The following is a 25,676-nucleotide window of genomic DNA, read 5'->3' as shown; positions in this document are numbered from 1 at the left end:
TGAAAAGGAATCCTGTGTTTTCTTATGTGTATATGAAAAAAACATTGTCTGCTAGATATGACCAAACTGAAATTGCAATTCAACCTCTCTCAATGCAGTTAGTTGTTATCATTATTCTTTCCATTGTTTTCATTCAATTCAAGATGCTCCACTGTCATTTTGTCACCATATCAACATGACAGCTGAGGTCAGTCACATTCTGGAAGTATGCTTCAGGGTAATTGATTTGCTAACCTGTCTCTGAACATCATTGGGATACAACTTTGTAATAAAGATATACAGGAAGATCATTCATTTATTGATTCATCAAGTTTTGTAGATTCCACTAAGAAGGAGAATGTTCTGGCATATGGATTGAGTCGAAGTGTTTAGTAACAAAAGATAAGCAACTCGCAGAAACTTAATGTGTGCAATAAACTGTCATTATAATGCTTAATACTATTTGTGCGTACAAATTTGCTGGAGGACTGATTAGGATGATCATTCAGCTGTAAATTATGGTAAAACATAGAGAATGTAACATTCTTGTTTTATGGTAAGTTATAAAAAACAGAACCATTCACAAAGCTACAAAGACTCATTGCTTCCACTTGTTTTGTATATTTTCATAAAAACAGAGATTGCATTCAGCATTAAGAAAATATATATCTATGATAGGAAATATTATCATTTGTTACAGGTGTGTTAATAAACTGTGTGACCCTACTTTGTCAGAAATTGCTGAGGTCACAGATTTAATGATATGTGCTCCATGGGCAACAGACACATTTCGATGTTTGACAAACGGGATTGACCATACAGCATGTTGTCGGGCCAGAGGCCTTCCTGTTCACTGTCAAGAACTTTGTTCAGGCAACATCACTCAACTGGACTTCAGCTACTTCAAGTAAGTTTTATGATCTTGAGTTTCATGCTGATGGTGCATGGTATATTTTCAATACATTTCTCAGGATTTTATAATTACATTATTGAACAACGCACTGATTTCATTGTATCCGTAACTGAAATCTTTGCGACATCAATATTTTGTTACTGATATATAGAGAACAGCATACATACTGTTATAATTAGACACAGAGGCATAAATGTTGATATACTTTGAATGATTGTTACCAACAAAAAAAACTGTTCAATTTTGCAATTAAATTTGTATTTTAGCAATTACAACGTAATTACCAATTTTCAGCACACACTATCCTACATGTCTTCTGATTTTCAAATGAGTGTAGGGAGAACTAATCTGCTTACCATTGCCCCAAAGTTGGTATGCTCATTATGTGAAATGTACAATTATTTTTACAGAGAATGTAGATATGTATTGTTTCTGTGATAATTATAGAAACTTTTTGGAGTTTATCCCTTATGTAGAGAACACATCAGTCAAAACTGGAAGAATCCTCTGGAAATACAATGAGATTCAAAAAGAAAGGACAGAGTTCAATTCTCTATTACGATCTATAAAAGATAGAAACACATTGTGCACATCACTCGATGGAGAAAGGTTCAAAGTTTGGCACGAATGCACTGTTGTTAGTTTGTAACAACATGGTTACTACTCCACAAGATAAATCATTTTGTGTATTGGAAATTGTGCAAAGTCAGTCATTGTTCAAGTGTTACACGCATACTGCCATCGAATCAGCAGGAACCCACCTCTGCAGTAAGCAGATTCATGACTGGCATAAACAATTCTTGGAAGTTGGTTGCATATGCAAAGGAAAGAGTACCTGTTTATCACGCATGTCTGATGAAAATATCAAGCATATCTGAGATGCATTCACATGGAGTCCTCAGAAGTCCACAAGATGGGTAGACCAGGAACTTCAGCTTCCTCAAACAACAGTATGGCATGTTCTGAAACGAAGTCTTCATATAAAGCCTTACAAGTTGCAGTTACTGCAGCAATTGCATCCCAGCAACCATAACAGAAAATAAGAATTTTGCCTTTCAGCTCTCCAGGATATGGTGGAGAACACTTTTTCTGAACACTCATCTTTCCTGATGCATTGACGTTGTCATCTATCGGAAAAGTAAACTGCCAGAATGTAAAAATTTGGGGACCACAAAACCCTGATGGTGTTGTCGAACATGAAAGAGACTCACAGAGATTAAATGTGTTTTGTGTCATCTAAGTTCACACAAAATGTATGGACCTTTCTTTTTTTGCAGAGGAAACTGTGACAGGAATGTCATACCTAGACATGCTGCAACTTTGGTTGTTTCAAATAATTTCATTTTTATGCATGATGGCATCCCACATTTTCTTAACAACATCCCACAAGGTTGAATTGCAAGAAGTGGACAAGAAGATGTCGTTCATTGCTTTTGGCCTCCCAGGTCACCAGACCGCACACCTTACAATTTTTTTTTTTTTTTTCTGTTTTTTTCTGAGAGGTCCCAACTATGCTTCAAGATCTGAGTAACTGATAAACAGAGAACTGCTGATTAGTGTGTAGAATGAAATGTGCTACCATTTCAATGTTCCTTGAGCAACACACCATGCTCAAGCTGATTGTGTGGTACAGTGTCCGTGTGAACATAAAACTTTGAAAATTCTTCCATCCAGTGACATGCACAATGTGTTTCTGTCTTTCATGGTTTCTCTGTAATAAACAACTGAAATGCTCTCTTTCATTTGGAATCACCTATAATTATCAAGCTTGTATTCCAACCTTCAATGAAAGACAAAGCCTTGTTGCATCTGTTAAGGATGAGTTAGGACTCTAGAAACTTTGAGTCTATTGCTTCCTGTGTCAGTGTGGAAAAATGTACATAGGTCAGACTCTCTGGACGGTACATTAAAGATGCTCAGAATACTAGTATCACACAGATAAAGAACAACCAATGAAGTCAGATGTCACAAAGCACTGCATGTCCAAAGGACAAAGAATTAATTATGAATGCTTTAAGTCTTCATAACAGACCACCACATTATTGGACTGCATTTTAAAAGAATCCAGCTACATGATGAACTGACGAATACACACATCAGTGCTGAAATTAGTAAGGCTTGGGACCTACCATTGAGCATGATCAAAGTACAGTAGGGTGTTGGTCGATCCTCTAACACCATGCCCACTGAAGAACTGAGACCACACCACCTAGTCATGGCTACTCCAAATCAGCAGTGTCCTGACACCTGCAGCGTCAGCACAGAAATTGACAATCATGACTCTTGTCCAGACCACGCTCTTACCCTTCCACCACATTACCCTTGCTTGCATACTGCAGGCCTGAAGTTGAGAGCAGAAGGAAGGGGGAAGATAAAATGGAGCCCAGTGGAAGCCATTAATTAGTACTGGCTGAAGTCAGCAACAATTCATCTGACTGAAATACCGTACAATTCAGATGATGCATTTGGGTGAATAACCGAGGACATTTTGAAGTCACTGTGTGCCAGGAAAGCTAAAATCATACAAACATTATTCACAGCAGATGTGAGGCAGAAGTCATAAGTGAAACCTGAACTCTTAACTAGGTCAGAAAAAATTGTGTACTTGGCCTCCAGGCTGCTAATATATGGTATTATTCATAAAAACCTTAAAAAAATAAAGTATCATCAGACAATAGTATAGCGTGGATCAAAGGAGCTTGATGCAATATTCATTGACCCAAATACATTTTTAAATGATAAATGTTTGGAAAAGATGGCCTTGCACCTCAATAGGGTAGGCACCATGAAGTTCACTAAATTTTGTATACATGTGCAAAATCCTAAAAATCAAAACTTATACATTCTGATGGTGATGATAAATTCAAGGTGCAGACCAAAAGCCAAAAGTATAAATATTAGGATTGGAACTTAAATAGTGCCAACTATTTATTTACAGCTTGTACAAAATAGATACATGTTTCAAAGTTTCACTGACCTTCAAAGTAGTCACCAGCATTGTGTATAACCCGTTGCCAGTGATGTGGAAGTCGTAGGATACTCTTAGCAGTGCCAGTTGTGTTGACAGTTTGAGCAGGGCGGTCTATTGCCCAATGAATTTGTAGCAGTTCTGAAGCGAGTGCCATGAAGTGTTTCCTTCAGTTTAGAAATCGAGTTGAACTTATGAGGGCTTAAGTCAGGGAAGTGCAGTATGCGGTATAGCACTTAGCAGCCCCACCAGTCAAACAAATCAGTAACTGTATGTGCTTGAGCATTGCCCTGAAAAATGATGGTCAGGTCCTGCAGAAAGTGTCATCAGTTCTGTCTCTAAGCTGGTTGTAGGTTGTGTTCCAAAAATGAACAGCTTAGAAACAGAAGCGATGACACTTTCTGCAGGGCCTGACCATCATTTTGCACGACAATGCTCAAGCACATATAGTGCAAACTGTTACTGATTTGTTTGACTGATGGGGCTGCTAAGTGCTATACCACCTACTGCACTCCCATGACTTAAGCCCTCGTAGGTACAACTCGATATCTAAACTGAAGGAAACACTTCACAGCATTCACTTCAGTACTGCTACAAATTTGTCGAGCAATAGACTGCGACGCTTGAACTGTCAACACAACTGGCACTGCGAAGAGTATCCTATGACTTCTACATCACTGGCAATGGGTTATACACAATGCTGGTGACTACTTTGGAGCTCAGTAAAACTTAGAAACACATATCTATTTTGTACGAGCTGTAAATAAATAGTTGCCACTATTAAAGTCCAAATCCTTGTACAACATACAGGATGCACTTCGAATCATAGTCAAGAACATAAAAGCTCCCCTTGTGCACTGGAATTTCAAAGAGTAATAGAAGAACTTATATACCGCAGATATTCTAAAGTTGATTAACTTAAAATTATGTATTTAGAATGTGTAAACATTATAAGTATATGCTTAAATTAACGCTGGTTAATAGACTCTTGTGTTAAAAGTTTTGCTTAGTGTAGAAGTGATGGAGGTTCCTGTACTCTTGATGAAGATCAATAAATTATAAAGTAAGAGACAATTTAAATTGTTGAAATGAAAAAAAGTTTTTAAAAGCTTTAAATCATCATCTGCTCAAAATAATGAAGGTAGTATCAGATTAAAGCTATGTGCTGGACCTGGACTAGAACCTGGGGCCCTTGCCTTTCACTCAATCAGTACAGCACTTGCCTCCAAAAAGCAAAGGCCCTGATCTGGCATACAGTTTTGGTAGCATGCCAGAAAGGTCCAAATCAGTGCACCCTCCACTACAGATTGAAAATTCATTCTTTTGAGAGTTTCCTAGTGAAGTTAAGTGATTTGAACATAGTATGTATAGAAATCTCCAGAATTCCAGTAACAAATAATTTATGAGCTAAATTGCATTGCTTCTCAGAAAAAACTGGGAAAGAAAATAAGAAATAAATTGTGACTGCAGCTGACTTTTACTTAAACCTATTAGTTGAAAGCAGTGAATCTACAAAATTTTGTGATTTAAATTAGTAATCCGGTTTATTTTTAAACACTGAGTTGCACTGGTAAATTTATTACGAATAAATGTAAATGCAAATAACTACTGCATATAACTGTGTATTTTTTATTACTTAACTCTGTTTATTGAGCAGAGAAACTAAAATCTGAAGAAATCTGTATTAAAAATTTTCCAGCGAATGTCAAACAGGTTATTTCTGCAATAAATTAAGTGTTGTAAGTTGTTGCTGTAGATCACTACAGTTCAAGCATGAGGAACTATGAAAAGGTCTTAAACTATATTTAGGTGACTTCAATGAATCTTTATCTCTTAAAACTTAATGAAGGTAAACAGTCAACTTACATGGATTAAACTGGGAATAAAAATCTGTGGTGCTAGGGACAGACGGTTTCAAGATAACCTATAAAATCAAAGGAATACCACAATTTTGTTATGTATGTTAAATTTCATAAAGTTGTATTCAGAAAAGTTTATTTATAACTGAAAAACTGACAAACAACAATAACATCTTACAATACAGGTGTAAGACAAAAGCACTGTGGTCCGTTCTTAGTCATATTTAGCAGCCAAAGTAAAAAAACAAGAGATTTGAAATTATACTACAGCTAATCCTATTATAAAGTAGATATGACGTCCTACCAGGACAAGACAAATGTCATAAGTTTGATAAACAACCTGAAACTTTTTTTTTTGTTTTTTTTTTAAACTGAAAACAAAACTTCATAGGTAAGTGGAGGAGAGGAATACTCACATCTCCTACCACGGTACTTATGATATTATTTTACAACCACTGTCCATTATTAGCAACCAGGCCTTTGAGAAAGGGTGTTTTGTAAATGTACCAAAAGACATAGAGGTAAAACCATTATTCAGAAAGACAGGAAAGATGGGGAATTCTTTAAAGTGTTTGAAAAATGGTTAAAATCTTATTTGCCTTCCAACAAGGAAAAGGCACACTAAATGCCGTAAGTGAATTTACGCAAAATGCATGCTCCACATCAGAAAAGGGTAAAAAGGCCACAGTCACAAGCGTATTCTGTGATCTGATAAAAGCATTAGATGCAATAAATCACTCCTTACCCCTCCATAAAGTTCTGGTGTGGGATCAGTGACAGTGCTTTACAGCTCATATTTAACACATAAGAAGCAAAAATCAAACATTATGTTAAATTCATGTAATTACCTCTCTGGCAGGAAATCAGGTTTCCCAAGGAGTCTCACAGGGTTTGATATTGGGTCCTATCTGCTCCTGTTCTGTATAAATGACCTTCCACCTATTACTGCTGTTAATTCAGTCATATTTGCGAATAGTACATCACTTATATTTGAAAGTAAGATGCCCCCAAAAAATCCACAAAGTGCCAAAAATACTACAGAAAAACTTGAATCCCTGTTCTGTCAAAATGAACTAAAATGGAATATCAATAAAATCCAGATGATACAATATGAAACTAAGCTGTTACAACAGTCAAACAATGAAAAATCCAGGATAGAATGTAGCAATATTATGAGAAGGAAAGTTGCTCAGGATGGAATGTAACAATCTTATGAGAAGGAAGCAACTTACCTTCTCATAATATTGTTAAGCTATTACAACAGAGAGACATGAAAATAACATGTAATGATTTGGAGGTCACAGAAGCAAACCATGTAATGTTTCTAGACCTAAATCTGAACAGAAATTTGAATTGGAAGGTACACATAGACTACTTAGTAAATAAACTAAAAAGCTTAGCATTTGTTAGGTGGACTTTTAATGTTTTCCAAAATACAGTCGTCCAGTGTCACTTTAAGTCAGTCATACATTATGACATTATTTTCTGGGAGAATTCAATAGATGGCATGAGGTTACTAGTGTTGTGCACAGATGTGTAAATGAGTATTAGGCAGCTGTACTGCAGCATTATATATAAAATAGTGTAAAACTTTTTAATTCATCTAATAAAGATATTTCATTGTGAATCCTGACAGGTCCCCTGTCCAACAAATCAAATAATTTGAAAACTGTATATAATGGGATGAATAAATCTCATTTCACAGAAGTGAATTAAGAGTTTCTTCAGAAGTAACCACATTTTACTATGTTCAGCATTCATTTTTTTATCTAGGTTTGTTTCTTTATATTTGAAGTGTAAACTACTTAGCCATTCATTTGTTACATTTTCATGATTTCTGTTTTTCCCTTTTCTGCTTATACCCACAGAAGAATTGTTAGTTTCAGAGTACCATTACATGTTTTATAGTGTGCTATAAAACACATATTATACAGATGCAGACAGCTCATACCTGTACTTAATGCTTTCTGTTTTTTGGTACTCAAATAAATGTGGTTTGTTGTAGTGACCAGAGTATAAGAACGCAAGTCACACTTTCACAAATTTGAAATAGATTTATTTTCTAAGAGACAACAGAATATTATCTGTTTGACATTTTCTTGTTCCGCAGGTGCCTGAAATACATGGGAGACTACACAAACTGCCTTCTTCAAGGGTATGGTGTACTTCCAAGTGCCCCACAGAGAGTATATATCTCCAACATTGCAACAGAGTATGCTATTATTCACTGGGATCCACCTAAGATTTTGGGCGAAACGGTTCTCTTTTACAATGTTAAGTACAGGAGGATGGCAGTCTATGACAATGAATACCACACAGTGTCCAATGTGCATCCACCTTTTATTCTTGAAAACCTGCATAGTGATTCAGATTATGAAGTATTTGTTGAAGCAGCTAACGCACATGGTGTTGGGCAACCTTCTGCAAGAATTGTCTTTAGAACAGACAGTCAGGTAAGAATGACATATAATACTTCAAATGTGCTAAAAAAAGACTGCTTTTTGTGCATTTTTAAAAAATACATTTCTGCATTTATTCTTATTGTGTCCAATTGTTATTGGTCAGGTTTCCAGCTGAGCCTGTTTGATGTCCAACATTTTCCTTCTAAGATATTCCTGATGTCCAGTTTCATGCATGATTCCATTTTCCTACTTAATTTTTCAATGGATTCCAGTAACCATATTATTCCCCACATTGTTGGATACAAAATCCTTTTTTTCAATATGATCTCTGTTTAGTGCAACGGCCTTACATAACCTTATTGGGAGGACCTGTATGACTGCATTGTACTGCTGTACTGATTGAGATCAGAGCCAATGTTTTGCTGCATCAATTACATCCCCATCATCCAAGTACTGCTTCCCAGGGAGTGCATCCTTCATTGGGTCAAACAGATGGAGGTCAAAAGGTGTGAGATTTGGACAGTAGGAAGGATGAGGAAGAACTGCCCAGTGAAGTTTTATGAGCTCCTCTTGAGTGTGCAGACTTATGTGAAACCCTGCATTTCATGAAGAAAGAGAAGTTCATTTACATTTTCTGTGCTACAGTTGTTTCTTTAGATTCCTGATGGTAGTACAATACAATTCAGAGTTGATCGTGGCACCATGAGGGAGGACATCAAACAGAATAATGCCTCACACAACAAATCACCGTTCTTTTGTTGCCTGCCAGATCTCCGTAGATATTCTGGAAGCACTTATGAAAATTTATGATGCTCTGGTTTTCTGCCAAAAAACTCAATAACATCTCTCCACCTAGAATACACCTCGACTATAGACAGCATTTTGAAGGCTACGTAAACTGCTGCCACCTATTGGAACTTCATGAAAGTAAAGGGGATGTAGCAGGAATATTCCATGACGTCTCAAAAAATTTCAACCAAAACTGGCCAAGGGAGAAATGTGCTGCATTACTTGCTGAAAGCCCCTTGTATATCCAAGACAGTTGCTTGCAGTTCCTCACAGGGATGACTGTCACACTTGTTAAAATACTGTGCACATAAAAGTACTGTTGAATATTCTGTACACCTGGAAATGCACCTTTTGTCTATACTATGTCTGACAAATGGCATTAGAGTCATGCATTTATTGTACTGCCCTTATTTTACAGATATCGGCACTTTGACATTAGAAGTGCTGGTGGCTGGCCTTTAAAAAAAAAAAGAAAAAAACAGATAATTGGGAAAGATGAGAAAGATATTGAAGAACTTTATGCCTGAATACCTCTTACTTAACAAGGAGCAAAAATTGAATATCATATATTTTTAGTATGTGACTGTTCTCTAGACTTAATTTGAGATAGACAAGAATTGATATAATTCAGACTTTTCCTGTGTATGAGTTTAATTAACAAAGCTTAGTTACCATGTTGTATAATTCTGCAATGTCTGCACTATTTTTCCACAAAGCAGCTGCTTGAAAAAGGTAGATTGGGAGATGAGTACAGCAAGTAGGATGGATGCTCATGTAGTCTTCAATGCACTTACATGTAATGAGCAGTCAGGAATTACGGACACATTGTAGTATACAGAAGTGCTGTCAAGAAAAATTAGAAGCAGTGTATGAAGAACCTCTTACTAGATAAGCAACTGAAAACTTCCGTGCAGGCACTTCACTATTGTGTTAACTTCTTTATGTGGCTTCGCCAGGTATATGGTGTGTGACACCAGCTGCAAAAGAACTGTAACTGCTTCCTTCATTAGGATTTGATGACTGAAACAGTGAGGGTTGAAACCTTTACTGAGTTGCTGGCATATCATTTGTTAATGAACTACTGTATAATGTGAAAGCAAAGTGAAAAGTTCTCAGTCTGGCATTTAAAGACTGTTTTTGTTCTGTTTGAAAAGGTATATTTTAGGCCCAGTAACTTTTTAAGTCAAAGCCCACGTCCCAGTGCTTTTCCAATAAGAGGACACTATCTCTGGGGTACAATTCTGGAATGTAAGCAGTTTATCCATTTTCAGTTGTCATAACATTTCCACTGGACTTAGAGAATTTTTTGGCCACAGATTTCATAAAATTTGGTAATACACAGAAGTCAGAAGGTGCTCAATCTCATTTAAAAATACCACCCAAAATCCTACACTGCACTGGGTTTCCTCTATGATTGCAGCAATGGACTTTCTCCGTGTGGAGCATCTTTTTGAAAAGTATGGCCACATTGGATTCAGTGCCCATTACTTAATTTTGAAAGTGAAGAAGTTTTTTTTATAAACTTGGACCAATCTTGCATTAATTTCCATTAACAATAAGTCATAAAAAAGAAACTAATAAATGCCAGAATGGTATTCCAGGAAGTAAAACATACACAATAGACTAGTTTAAAAAGCCATGTAAACAAAACCGTTCTTCAGATCGACAATAATAGGAGAAGTATAGATTCCTATTCACCATAAAGGTGACCTGTTGAGTTACAGAGAGGCACAGCAAAAAAGACTCTTACACGTTATAGCTTTTGGTCAAAGCCTTCTTCAGCAAAGAAAACATGCACATATTGACACAAGCAAGCACATCTCATGCACTCATGAGCACTACCATCGGCAGCTTCGACTCTAACGCTTTCCGGCCGGTGGTAGCGGTCGTGTGCATGAACTGTTCTTTCTTGTGTGCAGGGGTGGTGTCAAGACTGGGGGGGCTATGGGGGCTGTATCCCCCCCCCCCCCCCCCAATGCCCAATGGAGTATCATATTACACTGGATAAAATGACTTCAAAAATAAGCAAATATATTATTCCTACAGATTCAATCTTTTTTTCATAATTATGTAGCAATATAGGTTGCAATATATTTCAAACACATTTTAATAAAAGAATAAGAGTGGCAAATAGCTTACTATCAAAACCAATAAATATTATTTAACTTAAACTTGGCGTCTTATTATCTATTGATACACAGTTTTTACCCTGAACTCCAAAACAGTTACCAAAAACTACTTTAAGCAACACCAAATTTTACCAGTTTGTTGGTGGAGGACCCCTGCACTCCTTTTGTTAAGTGATATTCCATTTCCCCAAACCCCCTTCCCCCCTCATTAGCCACCCCCTTGACCAACTTCTAGAATCACCCCTGCTTTCTACTTTGTGTGTGTGTGTGTGTGTGTGTGTGTGTGTGTGTGTGTGTGTGTGTGTGTGTTTGTTTTCTTCCCAGAAGAAGGCTTTGGCTGAAAGCTATAATGTGTAGCAGTCTGTTCATTGTGCCTGTCTGCAACTCGAGTCATCTTTACGGAGACTGGCAATCTATCATTTTCCTAATGTTGTTGAGAATCTGACCTGGAGTTACTTTTCTTCAGATCACGTTGACTGCTTGCTTATTACACAACATGTACAAAAAAACAAAATTTTATTGAAATCAACGTTTCCTTTGTACCCGGCTGATAACATTTCACCTCATCCTCATAAGATATCCAATAGCGTATATACTTCATAACACAGGCCTAGGAAAAAAAAAGAGACTGAACAGAGGATCTTCTTCTTCTTCTTCTTCTTCTTCTTCTTCTTCTTCTTCTTTGTCTTCTTACACTGGGTGTTTGTTGTTTTCTGAGGAAGTGCTCATCTGTCCCAGCTTTTCCAGCTTACTCAACATATCTTCAATGTCAGCATTCACTTTAGTGTTTGAATTCACTGTGGCATTATCCATTACAGCATGACTTTCCAAATCAGTATGAAATTTCATACTGTATTCATTTCCTGAGTTATTAAAGAGTGTAGTAAATCCCTTCATTTTAAGAGGATCAAGAATGTGGTTTAAATTGTGTATACTGTGGGTTCTCCCAGTTCTTCTGCATGAGATCTAAGAAATGCTATTTTCCTGAAGTTTTTGATTTTTTTCCAAATAAGAAGCCAAATATAGTTATAAAGTGGTTAAGATTCCCAGCAAGGCTGCCACAATCTAATATCTTATGTGCTCTTTGAAACGTGTCTCTGTAATATATCATTGCCCAGTGCAGATGGTTACAGCTCATGACAGAAAAGTACAAATGAATGTGAGAAAATGATAACACTCATTATACTGGAATATTTAAATTAATTTTTTTCCCATTAAGACATCGATTAATGTGATTTACTGTATTTGAAAAGAGAGTTTCTTTACTGAAAATCTCACTGATTTCACTGAAATACATTGAATCGGCCAATATTTATTCTTGGAACATTTAACTGAAATCATTAATGGTTTCAGACAGCAGAGTTTTATAATTTTTCCTTACTTTCATTTCCCTCCTTGTTTTTCCTCATAATGGAGAAAAAACCAAATGAGAATAATGGTGGCAAGATTTCAATGAATAAGCTGTAGGGCCTATAACCAGTGAAAATTTCAATGAAATATGAAAAAGATTAATCTAGCAGTTCATTTCACATAGTTTGTATAATAACCTATATAAATAATGTAGACTGTGATTGCTAATTATGACAGACAAGTCTATAGTTCATTTTACATATATTAATTAAATTTATTTTAGGTGATTGAAGATAAAATTGAGGCATCTACTTTCTACAATGTGACAGCCTGTTGCGTAGCAGCTAACTTGAGTGAGAGCTGTTTGCCACTCTGCTCATATGATGCCAGTATGTCAGATGTCAGAGCACTGGCAGGAGTGTGTGGATCAGAACTCCACAAACTGTTGCGTTGTGGTGCTGGTGGACGCAATCATGGGACCTGCTGTATGCGTCGCGGTGTACCACCTGTTTGCCTTCCGCTGTGTGCTGGGGTTGTTGCAGATTCTCTTATAATTACTGCCACTTCCTGTATACCATACATTGGGAACATTGTTCAGTGCTTTGAGGAAGGTTTGTAAAACTATGTTTGTATGTAGTCAGCTACTCTTTATGTGTGGTATTTTTGCATCGGACATCATAAAAATTCTTGTAGCATAACTTCCTTTCCACAATATATCTGGAAAAGTGCAAAAAAAATACACGGTGCAAATACAGTCACTACATATTAAGGAGAGTGTGCCTGTGTAATGGTAAATTTATTCTATTGTAAGGATTGATTATTTCTAGCAATCACAAGTGCTATGATCATAGGAGGCAGTATGATATTGTAAACTTATTATTGTGTATAGCCTCAGGAAGGTCCACTTCACTGAGTGAAGAAGCTCTGTCAATAGATGCTGCAGCAATTGCGATAACACACAGTCTAGGAGTAAATTTTCAAAACACTAAAGAATTTCAGAAACTTCTGATAATAGCAAATGATACCAGAAAACAGTCACAGTAAAGGTCTGAAATTATCAGTAGTGAAATAAAGGCTTACAATACACTTGATTAAAAACTATGTCAGTGATTACAAACATATTAAGTATGGGACAACAGAATGCACAGAAATCATATGTTTCAGGATCTCACTTTTGATATTAGTGTCATTACATACCCCATCTGCTATTTCTGTCAAACAATTTTTTTTCTATTATATTTAATACACCATGTACTTATTTCAATTTTCAAACAGCTAGAGACAACTTCTTCTATCAAATTATCCCACAATGAGCATCACACAAAAAATGATGAGCTCTCACATCAAGAGTGTAATAAGTGAGACAACAAAAAGAACTTTGAGCCCTACTGTTACAATAGGGAAGAAGTTCAACATTGAGTGCATTATTATTTTTGATAGATAAAATATTCAAGCTTCTACAAGGATGGTTTGAAAAGTTCTTGGAACGGAGCAGAAAAAAAACATACTTAAATCACTGAAACTTTTTTTTATTTTTCAATGAGTCTCCTTGTAGATTTATGCACTTGGCACAACACTGTTACAGTGCCTTGATCCCATATTGAAAATGAGTTTCCTCCAGGCCTGAAAAATATTTTTCAACTCCGGCTATCAATTCTTTGTTTGATGTGAATCTTGACCACCAAGAAAAAATTTCAGTTTTGGGAAGAGACAGAAGTCTGATGGAGTCATATCAGGTGAATAAGGTGGGTGTGCCAACAATTCATACTTTAGTTCGTGTAATTTTGCCATGGTGACAGCACATGTGTGCGGGCGCTCGTCAAGAGTCGCAGCACCCATCTCACAAGTAATTTTTTCAATTCTAATTCTTCAGTTAAAATGTGATATAGCCTTTCAGATGACATCTGGCAAGCATGAGCAATTTCATGTACTTTCAATCGGTGATCCTCCATGACCATTTTGTGCACTTTTGGAATGATTTCTGGATTAGTGACACATCTTGGCCGACCACTGGGTGGATCATCATAAAGCTCTCCCAACCAAATTTAAATTCATTTGTCCACTTGGAAACAGTTGAATATGAAGGAGCAGAGTCCTCCAGTGTATTCTGGAAATCAGCATGAATATGCTTTGCTTTCATACCTTTCTTTACAAAGTACTTAATCACTGCTCGAATCTTCGCAGTTGACTAGGTGGGAACAACAACAGAACCACATCACCACCACAGCTCTCTTCCAAGAGCACTGATGTGGCACACATTTACAGGCAACAGTCCAATGAATATCATGTGAACAACTCATTGTGCTAGTGCTGACCTCTCATGGTGATTCCGAGAACTTTTCAAACCCCCCTCATGGTATTGTCATTGTGAACTGCTCATTTCTTCATAAATTCACTCTTGTTATTAACTAAAAACACTATTAGGGAGTAATTCTATTGATACTTAACTGTAAATCCTTGAAAAGGTCTCATCAGATGAAAAGAACTCATCGGATAGTGGTTCCATCAACAAAATGACAAAAACTTCACATCTTCCACACTGCATCCTAAAAATGGTACACGCAAAGATACTTTCAAGATAAGGCACCGATAAGTAAATAAATTACGAGTTTTTCCTTTCCCTAATATTCTGTATGCTGAGCCAAAACTCATATCTGGACAGCTGTAATTTGTGTGTGGCACTCTGTCAGTTACAGAGCACTGAAATCAAATGACACGTGTTCAGATTTGAGTCTGGTCTGACAAATAGCTTCCAGTTGCCAGACTTCATAACGACTATGAATGTTCATGAATAGACACAATTTGTAGTTGAAATACTGGAAATGCTGCATTTTATATTTCTTATAGTCATTAGGTCTGCTTTTAGAATACATTTTTATTGTCCCTTGAAAAAGTAATAAACTTAAGAAAATTGTTACTATGTTAGTATACACTCATGTGATCTCACAGGCTATATTTAATATAGTAAGTTGCTACCTAGGCAGAAAGGGGTGGGTGGCAAGGTGCCCATACCCCCCCCCCCCTTCCCCACCCTCAGTCAGCTCTAGTGTTTCTATTTCAGGAAAATGATTGAAAAGTTGATATTATGCAGGTATTTAACGGGGTCAGAAATGGACCTTTTTAATGACAACTTGCCAAAATATTAAAAATACTCCATGCTCCACAGATCTTGCACCCCCTCCCCCTGTACAAACTATCATATTGCTGCTGTTGGCAGGGGAAGGGGAAGGGGACTGATGCTTGCTCAGTTATTTTAAATACTGGGTTGTTATAATTAAACTTTCCCTATTTAACACATTATGACACAGAAACTAATTACCGTATGAGTACCAGACTTGGTAGCATTAAGGTCAAGGACGTGGGGAAGAGAAATAATCAGACCCAATCCAATTGTAACAATTTTAATGCGCTACTATGGTACAATATACCATAACATACTGGTACCGTTACTGCTACAAAAGAGGCTCAATACAGTGCCCATCAGTGTCCAGAAGAGTCTGAAAGTGCAAGATTGCACTCTGCACAGCAGAACGAAGCATGTCCATAGGTATGCTGGCTACTTCTCTTGATATGCTGCACTTAAGATCAGCACATGTGTGAATGTTCCCCTAGTAAATCCTGTCCTTCAGGTAGCCCCACAACCAGAAATCACAGGGACTGAGATCAGGTGATCATCCTGGCCAAGCATTTGGAAATGATTGGCTGATAATTCGGTCATTTCCAAATGTGTTTCAGAGAAGCAGGTGAACTACACCAGTAATGAAAACAGTTGATTTCAATGTGCCTCTCTCAAGTAGGGTGGGTGACATGCTGGTGAAGCATATCGCAGTAACATTGGACAGTCACACTGCACGTCCTTTCTTCAACAGGCCAACGATGAACATAGCCATGAAGCCTCACCATATGGTGACACATACACCAAGCAGAGGAACTTCATGTGTAGTGACTGGAGGTGAAGATCCCCACACTCAGCAATTCTGTGTGTTCACCTCACCCATCAGAGAAAATTGAGCTTCATCTTCGTCTACCCATAGGATGGCCCAGGGCCAGCCCTCATCGACTTCAATCCTTGCGAGAAAGTGGAAAGTGAAGTCAACATGTTGTTGCACATCCTGTGATGCAAGCAGCTACGTAATATGAATCTTGTATGGATACCATTTGAGAATGGTTTGAAACACGTTCTGTACAGTGGACCACACGATGTTCAACTGTCGTGACACAGCACGCGCACTGCCTGATGATCGAGTATTGCATGCAGTGTTGTCTGCCATAGCAACAGTGATTTCATTAACCACCTGTGGTGCAACCAGTCATCAGCCTCTTCCTGGAGTGATGCCCTTTCTAAGTTGATTCAAACTTCTTCATCATGCTCCACACAGCAGGTGGATAAAGAGGACCCATCCAGAATTCTTTCAGCCAGTGATATTCTCAAAGTGCAGCTGCAGCATTACTGTTACTTTGATAATAGAGCTTCACCAATAATGCCCTGCTCCTTTTGTCCAAGCTCATGTTGACATATCAACAAGTGCACTGCGACTGGTCAAGTGTGTGTGACTATGAATCACAATGACTGAACACAGCACCTGGTGGCCATAGATGGAACTGGACAGTGACACTGTGATACATGAGAATCATGTACCCCATACTCTGGACATTAACACTGCCAAGTTTGGTACTCATACGGTAATTAGTTTCTATGTTATAATGTGTTAAATAGGGAAAGTTTACTTATAACCACCCAGTATCTAACAATGGAAAATCCAGTATGGAGCAGTAACAATATTGGGAAAAGGATTGCTACTCACCATATAAAGGAGGTGCTGAGTTGCAGACAGGCAGAACAAAAAGACTACTAAACGTGTAAGCCTTCAGACAGAAGACCTTCTTCTGAAAAAGACAACATGGATAAACACATTAACACACACGTAGCTCACACACACAATGACTGTTTCTGGCTGCAGACTGCAAGCAACTACGCATGATGGGAGAAGCAATCTGAGTGGTGGGGGTAAGGAGGAAGCTGGGATGGGGAAGGGGAGAGAGAGAGCATGGTGTGGGTGGGGGACAGTAAAGTGCTGTTTGTAGGAGCATAATGGAGCATAGTGTAGGGACAAGTTGGAAAGAGGGCAGGGCAGCCAGGTGGAAGGGGAGAGGGGGGAGGGTAGCAGGAGAGGAAAAAAGTAGAAAGACTGTGGGTGTGCTTGTGGAATAGAAGGTTGTGTAGTGCTGGAGCTGGAGTAGAGAAGGAGATACGTAAGTAAGGACAAAGGCTAGAGGAACATTGGATAGAATGCAGGGAGAGTTTGCATCCATGCAATTCATAAAAGCTGGTGTTGGTAGGAAGGAACCAGATGGCACAGGCTGTGAAGCAGACATTAAGATTAAGGAGTTGTGATGGGCACCATGCTTGGCACCTGGGTGATCCAGTTGTTCCTAGGCCACAGTGTTTTTTTTTTTTTTTTTTTTTTTTTTTTTTTGAAGGGGGGGGGGGGGTCATTCATGTGGACAGACAGCTTGTTCGATGACATGGCCATGTACAATGAACCACAGGGTTTGTGGCTTAGCTTGTAGATAACATGACTGGTTTCATAGGTAGTTCTGCCTTTGATGGGATAGGTGGTGCCTGTGACGGGACTGGAGTAGGTGGCACTAGGAGGATGTATGGGACAGGTCTTGCATCCAGCTCTATTACAGGGATATGAGCCATGATGCAAGGGTTTGGAAGCAGGGCTTGTGTAGGAATGGATGATGATATTGTGTGGGTTCTGTGGGCAGCGGAATACCACTGTGGGAGGTATGGTGAGGATAGCAGTTAGGACATCCCTCATTTCAGGACATGAGTGATACTGAGTCACGAGGGGAAGGCTCCTCTTGATCTGGACAGTGAGGTGGTGGGTGAGTGGAGACATAAGGCACAGGAGATCTGCACCCACAAAGAGCACTTTTCTGTCCCCCACCCATACTCTGCTCTCCCTCTCTCTCCCCACTCCAGCCTCCTCTTTACCATCCCTACCCAGACTGCTTCTCCTATCATGCGCATGCAGTTGCTCACAGTCTGGCCTGGGCAGCCAGAGATAGTGGTCATGTGTGTGTGAGTTGCATTTCTGTGAATGTGTATGTGTGTGTATGTTGTCTATTTCAGAAGAAGGCGTTCTGGCCAAAAGCTTATGTGTTTAATAGTCTTTTTGTTGTGCCTGTTTGTGAGTCAACATCTCCACTATATGGTGAGTAGCACACTATCCTTGTCAAATATTGTCAATTGTAAATGTCTGTCGTCCGTTTCATATTAGTTGAATATCTGAATGACTGCTCTTATGTTTATTAATGAATAACAGTGTCTGTGTCTTCATTTGTAGCAATAGAAGACTGTTGAACAGCTAACAGGACTGCGTGGTCTTCTTTACTCCTAAATTATTTACAAACCTCAAAACTGAAAAAATCACAGAAACACTACATAACAGCCCTTTTATTTCAGGAACTGGACTGCTACCTGGCCCTATTAATGAACTACATGCAACTGTTGTCACTGACAACAGCATAACATTGGAGTGGGAGCCTCCAAGTAACAGCACAGTTACAGGATATATTGTTCACTACCAGAAAGTGGACAACACCTCGATGCACGAAACAGTGCTAAAGCTTGACAATGTAAGACATTCATCCTGACATCTTCAATTAATTATCTGTTAAAATATCTGTGTCCCACCTTAAATTGTAATACCATGTGTGTTTCCACCTCCATGGTAAATACCTAGATAGAAAACAACAATTAGGAGAGTTGTCAGACATAAGGCAGAAAAAGAGAAGCCCACAGCTAAAGAATATAATTTGCACTTGATAATTTATTGGTTTTTTTCCCCCCAGAAAGCCCACCTTTCTGCCATTTTGTAATAACAGCTGATTGAAAAACATTAATTAATTAATTAGGGTATGCTGCAACTGTATTGCATTATTTAACATCAAAATAATCATGGACTTCAGTTAAGTAGCCATAGATCAACAGTTTTACAGTGGCTGACAAGAAAGTTGGGGATTTGTCAACATTAAACAAGAAAACTCTGATTCAAAGGCACAGCTACAAAACAAAATGTATGGCTTGTTATTGCTCACTCTTTAATGAATAATGGAGGAGCAGTACCTGATATAACTGCTATAAAATGTGGACTTCTGTCAGTAGTCATCAAAGGAAAAATAGACCAAACAGAGCATAAATACTGAGTAAGACCTAATAAAATTCTGAAATTTTAATCAGGAGCAGTCCTGATATCATATGCTATGCACATGAAGGGTATTTTTCTGTGAGACTTATTTAATCAGATAAACATCCACAGCTGAGGAACACATTTATAGAATAACAACCCATTGCAGTTGCTAGTAAATTAAGGAAAAAATTACTAGCAACTGAAGTGGATTTTTATTCTATAAATATTCTATGAGACTTCACTAGAATCAAAGAAATATTTGCTTGCATGAGTTCTGGATGTCAGTTGTTATGACTCCGTATGCAATAACATAGTATGTAGGTATGATATTTGCAGTTTCCTGATGCTCAACTGAATAGCTCTTGTACATGTACCAAAAAGCAAGGTACCAAATACCTGGAGAAGTTTGATGTCAGAATATCTATGACAGTGGATAACCACAAATGAAAATTTTAGAAACAGTTTAGTTAAATAAAACTGTGGGAAATACAAGTTGGAATAATGTTTGTTAGAAATCAAATTCACAACAGTACACTACCGAGCGAGGTGGCGCAGTGGTTAGCACACTGGACTCGCATTCGGGAGGACGACGGTTCAATCCCATCTCCGGCCATCCTGATTTAGGTTTTCCGTGATTTCCCTAAATCTTTTCAGGCAAATGCCGGGATGGTTCCTTTGAAAGGGCACGGCCGATTTCCTTCCCAATCCTTCCCTAACCCGAGCTTGCGCTCCGTCTCTAATGACCTCGTTGTCGACGGGACGTTAAACACTAACCACCACCACCACCACCACCACCACAACAGTACTGGTTTGGATTTATCACTGCTGACAGAGTTGAACATTTGAATTGGATTTTGTATCTGTAGCATGGAAATGATTAACTTCCAAAAACATTTTACATGAAGCAGCACCTACTCTGTCCCAGAATTCTGCAGAAAAAATTCTGCATCATTTTGCATCATCTTCTTTAGCTGTTACATCATCCTTGGCATGCTGCATTGTTCTTCAGTGGATACTAGAGCAAGGAACAGATGCTGTTAATGAACAGAGGGTTCATATATTAATTTATTCTACATCAATTATCAGATAGTAAAAATATAATGTAATTGTATAGATAAAATAATCCACTCAAAAAGCGGCAGCAGAACACATACTTAAAAAAAGGTAATATTTATGCAGGCATTCGGAGCCAATGGCTTCTTCCTCCAACAAAAGAGGAAGGAAAAACACTGGAAAGGTTTTGGAAAAGTGGCAGATATCTGAAAAGTCACCCAGAACCATGGGTCAGGGGAGACTTACTGGACAGGGTGAGAAGGAAATACTGATTGTTGGGTACTGCACTGGATGAGATTTGAAAATCTGAGAGCTTAAAGGTGGACGCAGGGTAATATGCAAGACAGAGATTATGCTGAAACATTGTACACAAGTTAATAAGGGTGAAAAGCTAAGTGCATTATATGTAAGAGGTGGGAGGGGGATGGTGAAAAATAAACAGGTCAGAAAATGAAGATGTATAAAACTAAAATGGAGTGAAGAAAGTAGTAATTAATATGAAGAAACGCCAAGACTCAGAAATTAATGTAAATTAAGGTCAGGTGGGTGGTGAGAACCAAGGACATGTTGTAATGCTAGTTCCCACCCATGAAGTTCTGAGAAACTGATGTCTGAAGGAAGAATCCAGGTGGCATGTGTGGTGAAACAGGCACCGAGGTTATGACTGTCAAGCCATAGAGCATGCTCTGCAACACAGTATTGTGTGTTGTCAGTATACCCCCTCTGCCTATGCCCACTCATCCTAACCGATAATCTGGTGGTAGTCGTACTGATGTAAAAGGACCAACAGTGTTTCCATAAGAGCTGGTATATGATGTGTGTCATTTCACAGGTGGCTCTCCCTTTGATGTTTCCAGTTACAGGGTTGTGATGTATGGTGGTAGGAGGCTGCATAGTGCAAGTCTTGCAGCGGGGACAAGCAAACGTTTAGGAACCATAGGATAGGGAGATGGGTGCAAAAGAAGCATAGTGTCTGACAAGGACATGGTGGAAATTTGAGGGCAATGAGAAGCTGTTCTAGATGTGGTGGACAAAATCTCAGACACCATGGATCTCATTCCATGTATGATTTTAGGAATTCATGGCCTTATTGAAGTAGTTGATTAATATATTCCAGACCAGGATAATACTGAGTGACAAGAGGTGTGCTCCATAGTGGTTCTTTGGAGAGATGAGCAATATCGCCGGCCGGGGTGGCCGAGCGGTTCTAGGCGCTACAGTCTGGAACCGCGCGACCGCTGCGGTCGCAGGTTCGAATCCTGCCTCGGGCATGGATGTGTGTGATGTCCTTAGGTTAGGTAGGTTTAAGTAGTTCTAAGTTCTAACGGACTGATGACCTCAGATGTTAAGTCCCATAGTGCTCAGAGCCATTTGAACCATTTGAGCAGTATCAGGATTGAGTGTGGTGGCTTGGGAAATCTGCTTTTGAACTAGGCTGGTGGGTTAATTACACCCAGTGAAAGCTGAGATGAGAATGGTGGTTTGTTGCTGTAAAGAATCTGCATCCAAACAAATACATTTCCTCAAATGCCAAGGCTGTATCAGAGGCAGGGAATGTTTGACATGGAAAGGATGGCAACTGTCAAAATGTAAGTGCTGTTGTTTGTTAGTAAGTTTAATGTGGACGGAAGTGTGGAGCTGGCCTTTGATAAGGATGATATCAACATAAGGAAAGGGGCATGGGATTTGGAATAGGACCATGTGAAATTTAATTGGGAGAAGGTATTTAGAGATTCCAGGAATTTTAACATGTTAGCCTTGCTGTGAGTCCACATGGCAAAGACATCATCAATATATCTAAATGAAACCACCAGACCAGGGGTTGAAGACATGTGTTCCAGGAAGACCCCCACACAGCAATCCATGAGAAGGTTCACAAAAGAATGAGCCATCCTGGTTCCTATGGTCATACCCCTGATCTGTTTTTATGTCTGACCCTCAAAGGTGAAGCAGATGTTGGTAAGTATAGAGTTGATCAACATGAGGAAGAAGGATGTCATAGGTTTGGAATCAGGTCAGTGCTGACTGAGGAGATGCTCAGCAGCCAACAAACTATGGACATAGGGGATGTTGAAATAGAGGGAGGTGGCAGGTGGCATCAATGGTGATGAACAAGGTGTCTGGTGGAAGTGGGACGGGCATGAATTTCAGACAATCTAGGAAATGGTTTGTGTCTTTAAGATAAGAGTAAAGACTTCCACTATGGATTGCAGGTACTGCTCAGCTAATACAGCTACACGTTCGGTGGGTGCTTTGAAGCTGGCAACTATAGGATGGCCAGGATGATTGGGTTTATAGATCTAAGGAAGAAGGTAAAAGGTGGGGGGGCATAGTTTGTTTGGGTTAAGAAGGTCTAGACCGAGGTGTTAGTCCTTGTGAGGGGCCAGAGGTTTTGAGGAGGAACTGCAGGTCAGTTTGAATCACAGGGATGGGATCTTGATGGCAGATGCTGTATGTAGAGGTGTCAGGCAGCTGGCACAGACCTTCACTTATGTACTCCTTTCGGTCAAGTACCACAGTGGTAGATCCTTTGTGTGCAGGGAGAATTATGATGGAGTCATCAGCTTTTATGGAATTCACAGCTTGGTGTTCTGCAGAGAACAGGTTAGGATCATGATGTAGGTACCTGAGGAAGGGTTGTCAAACAATGCTAGATCTGAGGAAAGGCTTGTATAGGATGATTTTGAGATAGTGGTGATGGATCATGTTGGGATAATGGTCAGAACTGTTCAAGACAGGGTTCAGTGTCAGGTTTTCTGTTGGAAAAGTTTTGAGTTTGGATTGCAAAGTATTTACAGTTGACATTACATGTGAAGGAAGGTAGGTCCTTCACCAAAGCAGCATGAACAAATACAGGTTTAGGACTGAAGTGAGACCCTTGGATAATATTGGTAATTCAGGAGGGGACAGTGCTTTAGACAAGAGATTGAGAACACTGTCTTGTGTGACTGGTTCCTGTGATTTTGAGTTATTATTGGTCTGGGTGGTGAAGGCCGTTGGATGTTAAGGAGTTTGGCCAAGCTCAGTCTGTAGGAGAGGAGTGGTGGTTGATTGTGTGGATGTTTAGGGAGCTGTGGAGGAACAGGAAGGGAAACACCATTTTTGAGGTAGTTTAGGAGAAGGTGGGATAGCTTTTTTGAGGTGAGGTCTGGCATGTTGTTGCACTCTGAAGTTGGCTCGGCAGATGATACCATCCAAAGAAACATGAAAGGCAGATAACTGCAGGATTTTGTAGAATCAGATAAGTCTGGTGGAGTGGAAATTGGCAGATGGGTCACAGATTAGTCAGGAAGGATATGCGATTTCTATATTTGAAACTGATAAAGAACCTGGTGTGGAGTAGGATTACATATAGAAACCGGGACTTTCAATGTTAGGCCTTTGGGACTAAATCCAAGGGACAAGCGGGTTTCATGAAATAGAATGTGGGATCTTAGTTTTTATATTGCAAAAGCATGTTTTTGAAAATAACAGATGTAATACGTGATGAGATTCATTGCAATGTGGACTTATGGTGAGGCTGACCTGTTAAAATTCCTGGAATCTCTAAATACCTTCTCCCAATTAAATTTCACATAGTCCTATTCTAAATGCCATCCCCCTTTCCTTGATGTTGATCTCATCCTCACTGAATGTCGGCTATACACTTCTGTCCACATTAAACCTACTAACAGACACCGGTACTTAAATTTCGATGGCTGCCATCCTTTTCATGTCAAGTGTTCCCTCTGAAACAGCCTTGGCATTCAAAGCAAACACATTAGTTTGGATGCAGACTCTTTACAGCACCATTCTCACCTCAGCCTTCACTGGATGTAATTACACCACCAGCCTAGTTAAAAGGAGATTTCCTGGGCCATCACATCCAATCCTGGTACTGCTGAGCCCTCTGAAAAATAACTTCGGAGTACGCCACTTGTAACTCAGTATCATCCTGGTCTGGAATGTATTAATCAACTAGTTTGACAAGGGCATGACTTTCTAAAATCATCCCTGGAATGAGATCCATTGTAGCTGAGATTTTGCCCACCACATCTAGAACAGCTTTTTGTTGCTCTCCCTATTTCCTGTCCCACAGTAAGCTTCTTCTGCAAAAATCTCCCTATCCTATGGCTCATATCCCTGTGACTGTCCCTACTGCAAGGCTTGCACTATGCACCGACCTACCACCATCTATCCCAGTCCTGTAACTGGCAAGACATTTACTATCAAAGGGAGGGCCACTCGTGGGATGACACATGTCATATACCAGCTGTTAAGGAAAGACTGTTGGGCCTTTTACATCAGCATGACTACCACCAAATTACCAGTTTTGATGAATGGGCATAGGCAGAGGGTCTATACTGGCAGCACACAGTACTGTGTTGGAGAGCATGCTCTACAACATAACAGTTATGACTTCAGTACCTGTTTCACCACACATGCCATCTGGATTCTTCCTCCAGACACTAGCTTCGCAGATCTTCACAGGTGGGAATTAGTGCTACAACATGTTCTTGGTTCTTGCCACACACTTGGCTTTAATTCATGTTAATTTCTGAGTCTCAACATTTCTTCACAATAATTACTACTTTCTTCACTCCATTTTAGTTTTCTACATCTTTCATTTTCTGACCTATTTATTTTTCGCCATTCCCCTCCCACCTCTCTTACATACAATGCATTTAGAGTTTTACTCTTATTAACTCATGAATGATATTTTAGCAGTATTGAATTTGTATTATATTTTACTGATCCAAGTAACCATAATATTGTAAAATTTGCACATATGATATTGGACAAGTCAGCATACATTTTTGCAAGTAATTTTTACAATTATGTTGTTACAATTTTAATTGTTTCATGAACGTTTGCTCAATATTACAAGAAGGTAATAGACATCACATTGTACTTTCAGTTGTTCATGCTTGAAGGCAACATACACTATAATTACGCCTGAGTGATCAGTTATTAAGAACTTTGATAACATTTATTATATTTTTCAAAAAAATTATTTATTATGTAAAAGTTTCACTGCAAACAATTTTTTTTA

General features: G+C 38.8%; 1 protein-coding gene across 1 annotated transcript in view; it reads left to right on the top strand.

The window, feature by feature from the left end:
* Nucleotides 1–25,676, top strand: part of LOC124775499 (Ig-like and fibronectin type-III domain-containing protein 1) — a 1,067,132-nt gene that overhangs the window by 986,417 nt on the left and 55,039 nt on the right. The window contains exons 15-18 of the mRNA XM_047250332.1: nucleotides 680–886; nucleotides 7,830–8,172; nucleotides 12,673–13,000; nucleotides 18,865–19,037. Of these exons, the coding sequence (XP_047106288.1) occupies nucleotides 680–886; nucleotides 7,830–8,172; nucleotides 12,673–13,000; nucleotides 18,865–19,037 (1,051 nt within the window). The remainder of the gene's footprint in view (nucleotides 1–679; nucleotides 887–7,829; nucleotides 8,173–12,672; nucleotides 13,001–18,864; nucleotides 19,038–25,676) is intronic.

Source organism: Schistocerca piceifrons, chromosome 2 (genome assembly GCF_021461385.2).
Source record: "Schistocerca piceifrons isolate TAMUIC-IGC-003096 chromosome 2, iqSchPice1.1, whole genome shotgun sequence".
In the NCBI taxonomy this organism is placed as follows: Eukaryota; Metazoa; Arthropoda; class Insecta; order Orthoptera; family Acrididae; genus Schistocerca; species Schistocerca piceifrons.
Note: the sequence above shows the minus strand (reverse complement) of the source record. Positions and strands in the feature narration are given on the sequence as shown.